Source organism: Rhamphochromis sp. 'chilingali', assembly GCF_963969265.1.
Source record: "Rhamphochromis sp. 'chilingali' genome assembly, chromosome: 17".
In the NCBI taxonomy this organism is placed as follows: domain Eukaryota; kingdom Metazoa; phylum Chordata; class Actinopteri; order Cichliformes; family Cichlidae; genus Rhamphochromis; species Rhamphochromis sp. 'chilingali'.
Window position 1 is genome coordinate 29124663 of NC_137944.1, and position 18315 is coordinate 29142977.

Sequence of the window (18315 nt, forward strand, 5' to 3'; positions counted from 1 at the left end):
TAATACTTTTATAGTAAGTTCACTTTATTGTGTTTATTTTGCTTTCAGATTGTTTTTAAATCATTAAGGGGTAAAAAAAATAAATAAATAATTCTACATCTTAAATGAATGTACGTGTTGAATTACGTTTGACTTATGTTTTGTTTTTGTTTTGTTTTTTTCTTCCTGGCACTGGGCTTTTATTTTTTAAACTCCGTCGTCCCAGGTACCGGAAGTCGCCTCGTTTCTTCCCTTTCTCTGATCGGTCTGGATCAAACCGTTTCCGGGCGACAGGGTACCAGCAGTAAACATGGCGGAGGAACTGCTGGAAACAGTGGAGAGACTTCAGTCCCGGCTCCAGGAGAACCAGGAGCCCCGAAAGGTAACGGCCCAGCAGGTCGACACGGACACATTTGGTGGTCAGCACCGATCGTTCCGCGAAACGTGACCGACAGACGTGAGGAAGCCGCGGTCACGGCGACGGCTCCCAGAAAGTCGTAACGTTTTTTAAATGCTGCGTTCACGGCTCGCTCTCCGACTCTGTCTTCTCACATTTCTCGGTTCAGACTGTGATGATGAAGCATCAGCAGTTTCCTGAAGTGGCAGCTTTATTTGCAACACAATGCTAATCTAATTCATTTGCAGAGTATTAAATTAGCATTGGGATAACTGTATGATAAAGAAAGTATTTAAAAAAGACATTAGGAGAATAAGATCAACAGTTCACATTTCTAATACTTCTCATCATTTCTACATGTTGAAATCATAATATAAACCATAGTTGTACTGTAAATATCTCCACTGTCTGTTGCTGTGTACAACAGATGTTTGGGATTATGATTTGGGTGTAATTTATTATAGGGATAATGAAAGTATACACCAGGGAAATCATACCTGCCACTAATCTGACACTGATTCTAGGCATTGATGTGTTTGGTATATAAACAGTTACTCTTGCCTCCTTAAACCAATATAGCTAATAGGATTTCCATTTCTCACTCATGTGTGAGGCTGCAGCTTCAGCTGTTAACTAGGCCACTGAGGAAGACTCACTCTATAGGTCCCTATAATGACAGTCCTCTGTAGATATTGGGGCAGGTGTCTGTCAGTCAGGAAATTCAACATGTTTTAACACTACAATGCTTATGACAGTTCGTCACTCATTCAAGTGAGTTCTTCAGTCACTCAGTGAAGCAGAGACTGAAAAAGTCACTTGAATGACAAAACATTTCTCCCACTGAAAACGCCACATCCAGATTAACAGAGTCAACTTTCAGGGATTTTATTACCTGGAAGATTGAGCATGCATCAGGTCATTTACTTGTTAACAGAAGCTGCATCTGTGCCAGTCGTACACATTTTCACATTTCTAAAATGCAACTTATTGAGTAATAGATTAACAAAAGCTTTTGGCATGGTGTCGTTCATATTTGTGATTTTTTTTTACTGTGTCATGCAGAAAACACCAAATTCCCTAAACAGCTCTGCATTTTTAAATCTTACCTCATCACAGTAAGAACAATTCACACAGCCTGTCGTCTCCCTGGATGTTTTAAAATCTGAATCTTTTTTTTTTTCAACCATTTATTTTCAGTTATAGCAAGTAATTGTAATATATTTATATATTGTAATATATATTGTAATATAATTAAACTTATTTAAATTAGTCATACACATTGATTATATAAACTGAAAATGTCATGACCCTCTGTAGCCCACAGAATTGTGGGATTTATTTCAGAGATAGGATACATTCAATTTAAAGTGTGAGTGATACCAATATCTGATTAGATAAAAATACAATATTCTTTTATATATCTAGATATTTCTAATCTTTAAAACACACAAAACATAAAGAAATTTCCCTGACATCAGCCACGTTTGATTATTTATTTACTTGTTTGTTGTATTTGTCTCCTGTTGCCAGCAGGGAAGCTGCAGAGCGCCCTCTGGTGGACAAACTATGGAACATCACAACTAATAATATGGTTGAATGGTGTTTCTCCCATCTCTTTACTTTCTTAACTTTCATTTATTGACCATTGTAAATTCAGACACCGATTCAAACACTGCAAATAGCTGATATTGGCTAAGGGATCGGCCAGGCTCTAGTTAAAATATATTAAAAATAAAAAGCTGATCATTTAGTAAATCATAATTATGTAGCAGTGTTTAAATTGATATTTCAGGGACCTTTAGGGACTTTAAATGAAATGCAAATGATTGAATAAAATGTAAATGCATGTTATTTGGCTGTTTAGCTGAATCGTTTGGCCAGTTTGGACAAGACAATATCTGGGTATTTCTTGCTAAATGACCATTATCTGTTATTGCATCAATTCAAATTGTAGAGAGGTATTTACCGTATTTATGTGATTTATTATTGTGTCTAACGTAATCTTCTTTTTTTTAAATTTATCTTAACAACAGTATTTCAGAAGGGCGTCACCACAAACACAGTCGTTTCTTAGTATCTCAGTGTGTTCCGACAGCCTGTGAAGGCACCGTGTGGGACGTCACAGTAATTAAGGGGTTTTAACTTGTTATAACGTAGTTGTTTAACCCTACATTTTCAGCTCAATGTAACGATTGTCAGCTCGTTGTTAGTACATATGGATTTATTATCTGCCTTTTATCGGAGCAGCTGCACCAAACACGACATATTTTACCCGAAAACCAAACTCGAAGCTAGAGCATTCGTTAGCCGTTCAGCTAGCTAACGTTAGAAAGTAGTGACAGCTCAGCGGCGACAGGCCTCTGAGATTTACCCGATTCTGGTTAACTGGAGCTGGGCTCCTACTCATGTCCAAACCCGGAGTCTATTGTTAAAGAAAACTGGAGATAAAAGCGTGTAAATGGTGACACACGGCCTCTTGGCTTCGCCTTTGTTTACTGCTGGTGTGTAACAAAGCAGCGTGGATGCGTGTGATGCGTTTGCTGAGCACAAACAAGCTGCACAAGTGAAGCTTTAACTGCAAAAGAAGACGCAAAAATCAGGAGGGAAAAGGTTTTCTAACAGCTCTGCCACGTTAGGCCACCTCATCCTTTAGCAGTGATGGCGCAGAGCTGAGCGCAGATAGTGTGAGTCAGGCAGCAGCTGCAAGTTTCATATGAAGCAGGTCCACGGAGCAGATGGAGCCTCTCTACCGAGAAAATCTCAGAGAGGAAATGCATGAAAATCTGCTTTAACGCCCTGTTTACTTTTCCAGTTTTAATATATAATGAATTGTGATGTACCAGTTGTTTAAGTGACTCGGACTTTGCAGGACAAACAAAAACACAAAGCCTTGCCACTGGGTCCCAAATAATGCAAACCTAATAATGCAATCATGTAATCAAGGCGCACTGAATCTTATCCCTGCCTTTATCTCATCATGCCTGACTGTAACAGACCGATTGCCTTTAAGACCCTCTGTAGTCGCCTTCAGCTACATCTCAGACTTTTTTTTGAACCGTTTGCAGCAGTACCTTGAAATCCTCGGGCAGAGGACTTATGTCTTCTCCAGAGGCTCGGTTGAAACCTCAGAATCTGTTACTGAACATGGAAAAGGTTGAAAATGGAGAGTTAGTTTATTTCAGACATGGAAAAGTAATATTTTAAGAGGTTACCGATCCAAATACAAAGACTCAAAAGCAGTCAGCTCGTTACAGTCTGACTGGTCAGGAACCAGGCAAACTAAAGACAACAGAAGAATAAATATTGATGGGCGACAAAATGTTTTAAAAATTGATACATTAGAAAAATTGAGAATAATTATTTGAAAATAGCTTAGAGTCTCATTGCATTTCATTTTAGATTCTTTTGAACTGATTCCTGTGTTTTCCTTTACATAAAGGAAAAGTCCTTTATGTAAAAAAAAAAAAAGGATTTTTCCTTTTTATTTTTCCTTCTAAACTGATCTTGGAAAAAGTGCAAATTGAGGCATGAAATGTAGGAAATTAATTGTTGAATGCTCAAAATTTCCTTGAGTTTACCCTAGCTTCCCCGGTTTATTGTTTTTTAATGTAATGTGTTTAATTTAAATGAAATGTTTTTGAGATGTTTTAGTTGGTTTTGCAGTCGTTGAATGGTTGTGTTCAGTGTTCAGACTGTTATTACAGCTGCCGTTCTATGGGATAACATCTTTGGGTTTCAGTAGGGATCCATCTGTAAATGTGTCGACCTTTATTTAAACTAGAAATAGTGCGGGACATTTTTAAGGCAAGCACAAAAGGGTAAATCATCTCGTGTTACTTGTGAAGACTCTGCAGACGTTAAAGAGAAAAGTTAAGAATAAATATTTCAAATTGGCACAGGAAATATACCCTGCTTCTTCATTTTATGTTTTTCTTATTCACTATGACAAAATAACAGGAAACCGCACAAATGTATGAATAAAAATTCATCACCCATGATTCTTTACTCATTATCCAGATGCACTCATTCCAGTGTATGTTATATTAAGGGTGACCGCATGTCCTACTTTTTACCTGGGCCTGTACAGCATATCAGCCCTCCACCCATCTAAGGTATTCAGACAGTGTCCCACATTTTAATTGGCTCTGCTGAGTCTCAAAAGGAGGTGTTGTGTGGATGCATCCCTGCTGAAACCTAAAGATGATTAGCATCTGAATCCTCTGTTTTTACTGGGAAATAAAATGAAAAGACAAAAGTGTACAAAGACAAAACCCCCACAAACTTTAGCTCTTGTATATGCTCATAAGAAATTCCTCACATGGTCAATGCCAAACCAGTGCCAAAGAATTTTAGACTGCTAGTAAATACATTATACATTAAAAAGCGACACAAGACGAGCAAATCTCTTCCAGTGTGGATGCAAATTTAGGCCTCTGAAGGTTCTTATCTGTATCATGCTACGATTACATTATGTTGCCTAGCAGTCACCTGTTAACAGGCCACAACAGTCCCAGCAAATTTACTGCTGTTGTTACAATTCCTTATAAGGATTGTTTTTATGAAACACTTGTGTATCTGTTTAAACCACAGGTGTCAGGCGGGCCACACTACAGCTCAATTTAATATCACGTGGGTCAGACCACTTATACAGCTGTATAAAAATCCGCCTTTATTTTAACGTAAAGAAGTTCTAAATACATTTAATTAGCTGTCTTATGTGTATTTTAGTACAAAATAATAAAGTTTGTGGTCTTTCCATTTTTAGTCCTCACACCTCACAGTGTTCACTGTCCAAAGCCATTCACTGGGCTAGTTGGGACCAGGTTAGTTGAGGATGAGCTCTCAAAGTTTTTGAAAATTTTAAAGCAGGTTTTATGTGTGAAAACAGTAACAGTGGGCTAATTAGAAGCTTTAGTAAAGTTAACAGTTGTAGCTGATAAACAGGCGCAGCGTGAGCTGGTGGAAATCCAGCCTGGGCTGCTGCTGTGTGTCATAGAAGCACCTCAGGTTCAAATGGATCTGCTGGACTTTTCCACTGCAAAGCATGAAGCACAGCAGCAGCCAAAGTCACAGCGATAATCATCATATCTTCACGTGTTCAGTATCAGGCTGAGCTCACGACCAGCAGAGCCCAACCCTCATGTAACGAGCACTAAATGCAGCATCAGGTTATTCCTTTAACTGTACAACACCAACACGCCAACTCTTCATGTGGATTAAAACAAAGGCAGGAATAATCTCCTCTGTCACCTTTCGGGGGCTCAACAGTAATATTTACCAAAACAGCAGCTTCAGTAACTGTTTTAGGAAAATAAATTTAAACAAACTCATTCTGCTTAATTTCAGCTCTATATTTTTATTGTTGGACTCAACCAGAGTAGCTTTTACACGGTTCTTGATTCAAAATAATTTATCTTACACTCTGTCTCCCTTAAGTCCAACTTTCTTGTGATTGACTGTATCTCACAAACAAAAGGTTTGAAGAACAGGTGGTCACGTCTGCAGTATTTGAGTCTTTGGCTTCGTCTAATATGAACAACCATCACTGTAACATAAAATAAGGAAAGGCTCTGTGGTGGAATCGGGACTCTTTCTCCAAATGATACATTTTTGTTTTTCCTTTCTTTTTATTTCAGCTGCTGAAGACTCTGAAAAGACTCGGGGAGCTTCCTATGACTGTGGACATATTGGTGGTAAGGATGTGTTGCTTCATCATCTCCAAACTGTCGATGCAAAAATCAGAGGGAAAATATTCTAGATAAATGAGTGGGACAGCAAGTTGACAGCTTCCCTCCTGAACTTGTTTCTGACCAGTTAAATCGCTTGCCTGGAGCTGCCAAAGCATGACTGTTAAATCTGGGAATTTCTCTCGTAGGAAACTGGAGTGGGAAAGGCTGTGAACTCCTTCAGGAAACACGAATTAGCTGGAGAGGTGGCAAAAAATCTCGTAGCCAAATGGAAGAAACTGGTTCCTCAGTCTGGAGACAGGTATCGGCTGCACACCTCTGCCTCGACATGCATGACTTTAGCTCTCATGTGTCTGTACGCTGTGTGCTCTCTTTCTGCAATGGTCGTATGTAACGATGACTTTTCAGGACAGAAGATCCAAACCTTCAAAATAAAACCCCAAAATTAAATGGCGTCATCTGCAAAAACTGAGTTCTGTCTCCATCTTTCTTCCTCAGACCCAACAGCCACAGCTCCAGATCTCACACACAGGCTCGAGGCCATGACGCGAGCGGCAGAGGAGACCATAAACGTCCCCGAGAGCCCTCGCCTGAGGAAGACCGCTCCTACGTAGAGGAGGAAGAGGAGGAAAGAGGTTACCACACCAACTATTCGCCCTCACCTCCTCAGCACGACCAGTACAGTCCCCCACAGCGAGGAGGGTATCACTCAGACGAATACGAAAGCCCTGAGCCCGAACCTGAACCCAGCCCGCCACCACCTCCTCCCCCTGTTTCCCGCAAAGACGTCCGCCACACCAAACCAAACAAGGAGCCGAGCAAGAACCACCACAGCGACCGAAACCGAGACGAGGAGCGGCGGCAACGCCACGCACAGACGAATAGCGATAGAGAAGGCGGAGGAAGTCAGGGGAAGAAGCGAAGCGGAGACCGAGAGAGACATCAGAGTCCGGTACAGAAGGCTGCCAAACACAGCAAGAAGTCAACCACGCATGACAGCAGGAAGGAGGAGAAGAAGAAAGGAGGAGATGAAGGTGAGTTCGATACTTGTTATTAATCTCGATCTCTCTTCCACAGCATGTCTTTTGTCCTGTCTTCCTACCGGTCGCAGCAGATGGCCGCCCCTCCCTGAGCTCGGTTCTCCTGGAGGGTTCTCTTCTGTTAAAAGGGAGTTTTTCCTTCCCCCTGTCATTAAAGTGTTTGCTCATAGGGGGTCATATGATTGTTGGCTTTTTCTCTGTATGTATTGTTGTAGGGTCCACCTTACAATATAAAGCGCCTTGAGGCGACTGTTTTTGTTATTTGGCGCTTTATTAATAAAATTCACAAGAGCTACAGCCCCTGCCTATGTAGGCAGCTGCCCCCAACCACTACAGGTAACAATAACCAGCTGCTCGAGTAACTGATAGCAGTGGTTAATCTAAAGATAACAGAAGAAAAAAACATCTGCAGAATTATGAGGACTTTAAAACAGTTTAAAATCAAAACATCTGCAGCTCGCTGAGACAACTTCCTGTTGCCTTGCTTGTGGGCGCATACAGGTGACTGCATCACTCGAGTCTCATTTGAATAACAAATTAACCTTTTAAAAGCAGTTGACCAGTCTTTTTAATCTTTAAAAGACTGCAGTCAAATATCAGGTTCACAGAAAAAAATTTTCATGTTCCACTCAAGATCCCAGTTTATCTAAAGATACCAAACATGTCAGAATTAATTTGTTACATGTAGCCTGAATAACAATTTAAACTATAACTACACCATCTTCTCCTCACTAAAAGCCCATAAATGTCTTACTGAAAGATAATCATCTTCTTGTTGTACTGTGTAATATTTTACTTTGCTATGAAGGAAATAAGCCGTGAGATTTAGGGGCACTTAAATAATCTTCTTTCTGTCATTTAACTCTTGATTTCTGGTACTTATACCACAGCCAAAACAATTACTATAGAAGGTTAAAGGCAATCATTGTGTGGTCATTTGTGCAGCTCTGTGCAACAGGAAGGTTGTGTGTGTTTTATCAGCTTGGATCAAGAAATATGGCCACAACACAGAGTGACTTCCTGTTCTGAGGAACTGAGCGATCATAGAAATAGCACGAGAAACTCCTCTGACAGGAAGTGACAAAGTGAAATTTTCAAACTGTTTTCTTGTTTGGTTCATTAACCACAGCATGCATGTGTGAATCAGAAGAGGAGTGTGTGTTGTTTGGTGATTGAGTAATTAGTTAGTCACTAGTAATTAGGAGTTAACAATTTTTATAATGTAATAATAATTAAAACTTCACTTATGAGGAGGCTGTAACGGTCCGTTGTGCTGGAGGGAACGGAGCGTGTCGATTTATTGGTCAGTCTGCATCCTCACCCTCACCTATAGTGATGATCGTTGATGCAATCAGCAGAAATGAGTTTCATCTAAAGGATGCCTGGGCTCTACGTTAGAGATCGGACAAGGAGACGCTGTTCCTCCACATCGACAGGAGCAAGATGAGGTGGTTTAGGCATCTGACTGGGACGCTTCCTGGACGCCTCTTAGGTGAGGTATTCAGGCGTGTCGGTGTTGGTGATGTCACTGTTGGTGCTCTTGCAAATGGCGGTGCGTACAAAAAATTATGGTTATGTCAGTTTGTCATGCACCTCTCAGTTTTTAGCTCATCTGGCCAATAAAATAGAAACGCTTATGCTGTGGCGAGGCACCCGTCTGTCTGTCCGTTCACAAGAATCACTCCTCCTCCTCAGGTTTGAATCTAGTTTACACAGAGTGGTCACCTAATGGGTCTTCACAGACCTTGTGCTCAAAGGTCCAGGTCATATTTGTTGTTTTGTGAGCAGTAACATGTGAATTGTGCTGCACCGTTAGCCAGATAGGCTACTACGTCGTTCCGATTGTGGCTTGAACCTCCAGACAAGATTTCTGATTTCTTTGCTTCCTGCCTTAAATTCTACTCTTATAAAAGTGCTGATGTCCATAAATCCAAAATAAAATCCTGGATTAAAGTCTTTGTTTTATATTTGTCATTTGTTGAATATTTTAAGAGAAATTAATGCAGTATAATAAATTATGATCTTCATCTTTTAGGGCGACCACGAGTGCCGAAGGACTCTCCACCTAAGGAGGAAGAAGAGGACTTCGAGGTGCCCACCATGTCCTTCGAGTCCTTCCTCACATACGACGCCCCGACGTCTGTGAAGAAGAAAAAGAAGACACCGTCAGCTTCATCTTCATCGCACAGTCGGCCGTCTCACTCCTCCTCGTCAACGTCGTCTTCCCATCGCACACGAACACCTCCACCTGCATCCTCCTCTTCGTCCTCTTCTTCTTCCAAAGCGCGCAAGGCAAACGGCGCTCAGAGTACCAAGAGGACGCATTCGGGGACAGCGGTGACGACGCCATCGAGAAGCAAGGAGGTACCGACTGTTTTTAAACATGTTATTTATCTTTTTATTTAACCAACATAGAAAATAAGCAAAATGGGGAAATCTGTCAGGTCTGTGCGATGCCATGATCTGTTCAGCTATTGGAAAGAAACTCCTGCTTAACACTGTGAAAAGGTAAAACTAGACCTCTAACAGGTGTTAAATCGTCCTTAAGGATTCAATTCAATTCAATTTTATTTATATAGCGCCAAATCACAACAAAAGTCGCCTCAAGGCGGATGACTTGGAGAGTAGAAGAAAATGACCCAGAGCAGATTTCTGATAGCATCGATGAGCATTTTTTTAATTTCAAGCATGAGTCAGTGTTTAAACCGATGACTCAGCTTTAGTTTTCAGGGTGTAAACGTACTTTTCTAACCTTGGAGTGAGCCGTAACTCAAGCTCCCTCTGTGAGCGTCTTCTGCAGCTGTCAGAGTTTTTTCAGTGAGGAAAACTGCAGCTGACATTTGTGTAGGGTTCCTTCTCTTTATTGATAAAGACCGACAGTGCAGAGGGTTCATCCACTCATTGTGACATTAAAGGCTCTGCAGTGATTGTAGAACTTGCTGCTTGCTGCCGTCGGTTTTGCAGTTAGAACTCTGATGGTGTCATGTTGGTGAAAACATCAGATCCGTGAGATGCCTTTAGCCTTTAGTTTTGCTTTTATCTTGTGGGATTTTGTTTCCTAGCAACAGTTGATAACTCCGGTGTCAAGGTGATGCAGAGAGAAGCAGAAAGTAGAAACACCAACCACAGATTGCAGATACAACATAGGTGTGGCCTCCGGGTCTGAAACGTGAGGCCTGCACAGGAGTGCTTTAAACCTGCATTGTTCATTATAACAGCCAGCAGGGTGCGACTCCTCTGGTTGCAAGAACATGTTTAACTTTGTAAAATTCTGTGGGAAAATTACCTATAAGCCCACATGGTTTATGACTTCAGTAAACACTTTAATGATTCATTTATGGCCTAAACCGCTAGTTTAAGGTCTTATTTAATAAAAAATGTTCCTCATTTTGTAAATTATGATGCAACTGTGAGAAATACAGATGATAAAGCAGAGAAATGCAAACAAAGGTCAGTCCATGTTTATGCTATGCTGAACTAACCGTGTACTGGAAGAGCTTCATATTCAACATAAACAAATAAGAGTGTCAAAAGCATCTTGTGCAAGTGTCAAATGTTGGACAATATTAATACGATTCATTTCAAACTTATTTATATAGCATCAATTCTCAATAAGTCACCTCAGGGTGCTTTTATATTATAACGACCCTATGTTATTAGAATGAAAACTCGATAAATAAGTCAATCTTCGAAAAACAGACACTTGGTGAAAGTGGGGAGGAAGAACTCCATTTTTAATTAAAGGAAGGAACCTTCAGCAGGGACAGTGAGAGGAAGGTATCGGCTGCAACAGTTGAAAGCTGGGTCTCCAGCTGGAATAAAGCAGTTTCCAATGAAAGCGTTCAGTTTAAAAGCTTGACGTCAGAGCATCAGGTCAGCAGCACAACCAGGGGGATGCTGTTGTGTTTTACTGACATTCACAAGGTTCTGCAACATGAGTTTGTCAGACTGAAATGTTCTTGATTGTTTGAGAGAGAAGGTTTAGCAGAAATGACCTTAACTGTGGAAACTCTTGGCCACACAAACACAATCTTTACCTCCTACCTCCCTATGAGTTCATCTATTTCCCCAAAATAAAAAAAAAGTGGATGTTTTACAAAAGCAAAAGGATAAAGAGCAGCTCGTGAAACCATCTGAATGTGAACAAGAAGACGACCTTAAACGGGGGATTGGCCAAATCTTGAACTTGTTGAACTCTTCTCTTTCTGAGTAAATCCCTCACTTTGATGAGCTGTTTCCACATCACTGCATCCAGTTACTGTGCAGGTTTAGTATCCATCTCATACCCCAGGACCAGCATTCATTTTAGAGTTGTGCTTCTTCTTCTGTCATATTTAGATTTTCTTTTATTGAGGTCTTGACTTTTGTTTTTATTTTTTGTTTACTTGATACCCTACTTTACCTTTCTGAGCTGTTGTTACCTTTATGATAGTTTCAGACAAATAATGAGTTGTTTCTGATTATTTGGCTGCTATAAGTCATTTCCCATCTTTTGGGATAAATAAAGTGTTTCTTATCTTGTTGTAGGTTTACGAAGCTGTGCCGACTGTTCCTGAAATCCAGCTGCCAGCGATTCAGCCCAATTACAGACCTCTGCCCTCCATTGACATCACACCGCTGTCCCCTCAGAGACGCAAAGGTAAGGCCCTCGCCCCCAATATCAAAACTTTTTCATTATGTTATTTCTCGTTTAACTGCTATGAGAACACCAAACTCTGGCATCAAAAAGGTGAACCCTTCCATGAGTCTTTCTGTGCCTGTATTTGTGCATAAATTAAGCGCCTTAAAATGTTTTCTTTCTTTTTTTAAGTGGTTGTTGTTATAACTTAGAAACAAATACTTTTAGTTAACTTTGTGACATAACGTCTCACTTCATGCAGAAACTTGAGTGCAGTTGTGGCTGAGGAGCAGGTGAAGAGAGGAACCGCTTCTGACTGAATGACAGATGCTTTCTAGACTTTTTTTCCTCATTCTGTATCTTTGCACTTCTGAATCAGGTCACACATGTACCTGCGAGCGATTTCTCACATTCGTGCACATTGCGATCTGATCTGGATTTTCTTGCCAGCATCAGCATATCTGCAAACATTCTTCCTCATCCTCTACATTCAGGCTCACTCTGACGTTCGCTCGCTTCACTTTCAGTTCCTGTGTGCAATGAAGAGGATGATGCAGGCTTCACGGGGAAGCGGTTTAACTCCAAGATGGTGGTCTACTCAGGATCGAAGACCGCCTACCTGCCCAAGATGATGACGCTGTACGAGCAATGCATCCGTGTCCTGCAGAACAACATCGACTGTGAGTGGATATGCAGTATTTCTCTCAGTCTCTGAGCCTCCCTGCAGGGGGCAACAAGGGCCTGATGATGCCACGGAGTTTGACCATGAATATTAAAGCTGATGAGAGGAGTTTAATTTTATCTAAAGTGTAGTATAGCATGTCGTTTTTGAAGTTTAATTTCTGTGTTTTACTTTTATTTCTCTGCCTGCTGCTTTTAAACAACTGCAGGATTTTACGTTTTAGTTTTTAGTTTCATCACAGAGGCATGTGATTGGTTTGATCTGTTTCCCTGTTTGTTAGCAGGATTACTCAGATAGTGATGGACTGATTTGCAGGATAATTTTAGCAATGTAGGTCTGGGCCCACCTTGAACAGAATAGAGTTTGGAGTCGGTACAGTTTCAGATCAGGGTTAGCTTTTGTGTATTGAGAAGTTTAGTTTCTCTTTCTCTTTACGATAACTCTAATAACCTTGCCGGAGACTAAGTTCATGAATAGCGTGGGGGCAATTTCATAGCCTTGAAGGTGCTATTGTTTTGCTCTTCACTCACTGTGATGGTCTGTGTAAGTACCAGGTGATCAGAGTTCACAACAAAGGATAAAAGTACAGCAGAAAGTCTCCACAGTCTTTCAAAGTCAGTATCTACTCAAATGTGGTCCTCGCCTGAACTCCACCCAACTGCTTTTTGTGTTGTCGAATAGGAACGTGTCTACGGTCTGCAACTGTGCATGCACATGAACAAAAAGTGTAATCCCACCCTGACGATGCCTCTCTGCTCTTTCAGCGATCGCTGAGGTGGGAGGAGTGCCGTTCGATATCCTGGAGCCGGTTCTGGAGAGATGTACCCCAGAGCAGCTGTACCGCATCGAGCAGAGCAACCAGGTAACATGTCAGACTTCAGTGAAACTTTTAATCTTAAAGCTTAATCTGAGGAAGGAGCGTGGAATCGAAAAATGTAGCCACAAAAATAGCTAAAACGTCCACATTGACCTCTTTGATTTTTATCCTTCAGCCATAAAAGACTGATGGGATATTTTTGTCACCCCGTTGTACCGGTAGGTGAGCGGCGTGGACACCCAGGTTTGTGAATGCGATAACTCGAGAACAAGGCGATGTAAGAGTTTCAGATTGATATCATAGGTGTATCTACTAGGAGGCTGAGTGCTAGCATTGGTGGCCACCGGTGTTTTTATAAGAAGTGAAAAATCTAGAGAATTTTCACTTCTTATTTTATTCCACTGAAATAGAATTAATTTGCACAAACTGCAAAAGTTTTGTTTTCACAATAGAAATATAAGGTGGATAAATCTTTTAGCATCATTTGCTTTCTTTTTCCAAACTTTGTTAAAAACTATCAAGCTGTATTTTATGAAACTTAGGAGGATGAACTCTGAATGGCTGCTACACATGTAACACTTTTACAAGCAGAGCAGTTATTCATCATTAAAGTTCATATTCGTCATTAAAGTCGGTCGCCTTCCTCTTTGTCTCCATCTTTTCTGTCTGGCGCAAGTTTACAGCTTTCCAGAAAATATTATAAAATATAAAGTTTGGATGTTGAGAAAGTTGTATTAATGTCACTTTTTGTCATGAGAAATATGGGCATACGTCCCTTTTTGAAGATTCTTCTCGCCTCCTTTTAGTGGTTCACGGAGGAATCGGACGAGCTGTGGATGCGTCACTGTCGGCGCGACTTCAAGCGGGAGTCTCCGCAGGAGTACGAGTCATGGAGGGAGTTGTACCTGAGGCTGCACGACGAGCGCGAGGAGCGACTAAGGATGCTCACACAGAATATCACGTCTGCGCATGCCAACAAACCCAAAGGTGGGACGAGCTTTTGCAGTTTTGTATAAATCGACACATAAAGCACAAAGAAAAAGCATTTTGGGATTTTCTGTTTGTTTCTGTAGTTATGATTCATGATGGTTTTTTTAATATTTTTAAGGCTGTTGAGTGTTTGACCGAGAGTGTTGTTTCCTCTAACAGGACGTCAGGTTAAGATGGCGTACGTAAACTCTGCCGCCAAGCCGCCCCGTGATGTTCGCCGCCGACAGGAAAAGTTTGGAACCACCAGTGGTTCGACAGCCAGCTCCACAGCAGCTGCAGCTCCTATCAAGTGAGTACAGAATAAGATCAGGGAGAAACTGAGAGGATGTTTAGAGATTTCCTGATAAATATCACAGACTGAGTTTCAAATCACGAGGAGGAAGATCTTCTCTATCGATGCACACGGCTGCAGACAGAGCTGTGTAGGGTTTTTTTTTAATATTCACCACAGTGGCTTTCTTCCTGTGTCCTTCAGAATAAGACCGGCTACCACTGACTACTCCGGAGAATCAAGCCAGTCGTCTTCCTCCCAAAACAACCCTCCTCCCGCTGGTTCATCCCGCTTCTCTGCACCGAGTGGAGTAGGACACGCCGCCCGGGAAAAACCTCAAGTCAAAAGTAAGTCTTGCTGAAAGCACCATTGAGGATTTCTTTTTTTCTGTGTGTGTCTTTTAATCTAACAAATCACTTCTTCCTGTTTCCTTCTTCCCCACAGAAATCGCCCCCATGATGGCCAAAACTATCAAAGCATTCAAGAACAGATTCTCCCGCCGGTAGTGTGAAAGAGACTGAATGTATTTTATGTGATTTTAATTACAGTGTAGCGGAATTGGACTGGAGACCCTCCAACCCTGCGCACACACTTTCAGCCCCGCAAACATCACATGAACTTTGCAGTATTTGTGGAAAAATGGTTAACTTCCTTTTTTTTCTTTGTTTTTTTTTTTTTTGTGGGGGTGGGTTGATGTTTTTTTTTTCTGTGGTGACGTCTGTTTTGCGGGTCTTAAATTAAGTATTTAAATCCTAAACGATGGTACACATGGTAGAAGGACACACACAAACACAGTCAGTCTGTTACTGAATCATGTTTTCCAGCAGACGGTTTTTAAAGAAAGAGTTTTTGGGGGAATTCTTGCTGCGAGGTTAGATTAGAGGATTTTTCTATCGCTTTCTCCGGCAGCACAAAGACTGGAAAGAGGGGAGCAGCTCGTTTTCAGCTGTAACAAAATCAGCCCCAGCAGAACCTTTAATTGTCATTAATTAACATGTACATTTGTACACAGCCAAAACGTGCACAAAAAATTTGTGACTTTTTAAAAAATTTGCCTCAAACCTGCATTCTTTCTAATGGCCAGTAGGGGGCGTCTCTGAAATTATATTGTATAGAAGTCCATGAGTAAATTCTTCTAATGTGATCCGTAAACTCAGTTAACATTTTCCTGAAGAGTTTATGGACTCAGCTGCTAATTTTAAGTCTTAATCAATGAAAAATAAAGTTAATGCTGTAAATTATTTTTGCTAAATAATTTAAATTATTTGTGGGTGGCCAAGTCACTATGTTAGCCACCCGAGTTTTAAAACTCTCAACTCAGTGCTGCACTAACCAGTGGGTGATGTCGTGATGGCCACATCCAGCTTTTATATACAGTCTGTGACTAATTGCACTAATCAATTTGTTTCAAATTTTCATTTTTTTTAACCCCTCGCCTGTAAAAGGCTGACAGTGTACTGTCATCACTTGGGTGGCAGGGAGGGCAGCGTAGGATTTTGAAATTGATAGCATCGGTGCATCTACTAAAAATCTCAGTGACCTCGACCTCAAGGTCAGGGCTAGAGGTCAAGTGTATGAATGTGATAACTCAAGAAGAAACTCACCTAGGATTTTCACATTTATAGCATAAGTGCAGTATTTTTACTGCTGTGACCAGACATTGAGCATCAAGGGCTCAACCTTAATGCAGTCAATAACTGAATCAAGTTTTCCTTTCATAAATAATAATAATAATAATAATAATAATAATAATAATAATAATGGGGGGGGGGACATTTGAACAAAGTAGCATTTCCGCAAAAGCTCCCCATCTGGTCAGAAACGATAGACTTGACGTGCAAAATGTTAATATTTATGCTTGATTTTCTCTTTTCATAACAATTAAAGAGATTACATTTGTTAAACAATGAACTTAAACGTTTGTTTTTCTCCCTTGTTTCCTGTCTTTGTGCCAAGCCAAGCGGTTCATATTTATCATATGAAAGATGATAGTTTTATCTGTCTTCTAATCAAACTAGTAATGAGCATATTTCCCAAAGTGCGAATCTTTTCCTTGTAAGGGACAGAAAAAGGGCTCTTATTTTAAAAACAGTCAGCTGTTGTTTCCCCTATGACCAAATGATACACTACAGTGGGAAACTTTTACACTTTTACTCTTGTTTTGTCTCTTAATCGCATGCACCGTGGACGTCCCGACACCCGAGACATCAGCTGGATGGTGGGGGACTTTAATCATGTTTTGCCTGGTGCATTTAAAAAAAAATGTGTTTGGCTAAGATGAAAGCACAGCAGAGCGTGCGGCGTCGTAGACTTACTTTAACCCTCCTGTGGCTTCAATTCATGTTTCCCTGCTGTCGAATGTGTGCTTCCCTGTTTTTATCTGCTTCACTGTGACAAACTGATTGAGTGAGGGGAGATTTGGAAAGAGAACCATAAGTTGTCTGCAGCTGCAGTCCATGATGATGATGATGATGATGAAATGTATTTATTTTCAACACTGGGACCTGGCACCCCACAACATGGGCCTGAATGGAAGTAGATTACAAATTGTAATTTTATTAGATTTTAATAAATGTTATATGGTCATTTTTATTAAAATTGACTTTTTTCCCTGAAGCTGTTTGTGTGGGTCTCTTTGTCACTCAGAAAGTCTGCAGTGCAGGAGGTTTATAGAAGTGATCCATCTTACCAAAACTACCTTATATTATTAACATAATAATATCTGTATATTTTTTTCTACGGTTATTATTCTTAACGGCCAGCATCACTTTTAGTAGTTCAGCAATCGCTGAGCGTTTTACAGGGCTCAACGTGATTAAATGAATGAGAGACAGAAACGTTTTTTTTAACAGCTATTAAAAAAACTGAAGCAGGAGCCTCCTTTATTTTTGTTTTTAACCTGTATAATAGTCACTTTCTTTTACACATAACTTTTCCAGATTCCTTGTAATGAACGTGTTTTTGATATGAGGACATCATTAAATCCAGGTTTTTGTACATTTTGCTTTATGCTCATGTCGCTTTTATTTTTATGTGACACTTGTAAACAGTTTGCGACACTGCCGGCGTTTGGTGGTAAGACTCGTGAGCCAATCTGATAGCACATCGCTTGTGTTTTCCTCTTCGCGTCGTAAAGTGGCTACGTTGTAGCAGATGACAATTTCCTGTGGGGATCTTTTTCTTTTCAAAATAAAGTGTCTTGAAAACTCATAAGTTCCATTGAAAAAGCTCTGTTTGCGTTGGAAAGCTGAACTAACTGAATATACCAACCATTTCTTTTCTTCAAACTAAGACTAACCCTTTCTTTTATAACAGTCAAAATCAAAGGCTCCAGATTCACATCACCATGCTGATAATCTACAAGTTCAATTAAATAATCATTTACATAATCATACAAGGCGGGTGTCGGAGTGGAGGATGCCATCCTGTACCTCCTACACAGAGCCCACTCACACCTGGATGGGGGAAAAGGCACGGTCAGGATCCTGTTTCTTGACTTTTCCAGTGCCTTTAATACCATCCGGCCCTGTATGCTTCAGGAAAAACTGAACAGGATGGAGGTGGACCCCTGCCTGGTCGCTTGGATCTCCGACTACCTCACCGACAGACCACAGTACGTCAGGCTGAAGGACATCACGTCTGACACAGTGGTCAGCAGCACAGGAGCACCACAGGGAACTGTGCTGTCCCCTCTTCTCTTCACCCTGTACACCTCTGACTTCTGCTACAACTCTGAATTATGCCACATTCAGAAGTTTGCAGACGACACAGCCATCATGGGGTGTATCTGGGATGATCAGGAAGAGGAGTACAGAAGTCTGGTGAGGAACTTTG

General features: G+C 40.8%; 1 protein-coding gene across 1 annotated transcript; it reads left to right on the forward strand.

Annotated features, from left to right (window-relative positions):
- Positions 1-244: 244 nt before the first annotated feature.
- eloa (elongin A) lies at positions 245-15088 on the forward strand. The gene is made up of 12 exons (XM_080862772.1): positions 245-361; positions 6013-6069; positions 6252-6364; positions 6562-7097; positions 9139-9467; positions 11631-11742; positions 12249-12401; positions 13168-13265; positions 14027-14207; positions 14370-14499; positions 14686-14828; positions 14926-15088. The coding sequence occupies exons 1-12, from the start codon at positions 290-292 to the stop codon at positions 14985-14987; spliced, it is 1986 nt and encodes a 661-aa protein (XP_080718898.1). The 5' UTR covers positions 245-289; the 3' UTR covers positions 14988-15088.
- The last annotated feature ends 3227 nt before the right edge of the window (positions 15089-18315 follow it).

Coding starts and splice junctions, on each gene's coding strand:
- eloa (XM_080862772.1), top strand. CDS start 290: ATGGCGGAGGAACTGCTGGAAACAGTGGAGAGACTTCAGTCCCGGCTC. Junction 9,468..11,630: donor CGCCATCGAGAAGCAAGGAG/GTACCGACTGTT, acceptor ATCTTGTTGTAG/GTTTACGAAGCTGTGCCGAC. Junction 14,208..14,369: donor GCATGCCAACAAACCCAAAG/GTGGGACGAGCT, acceptor TTCCTCTAACAG/GACGTCAGGTTAAGATGGCG.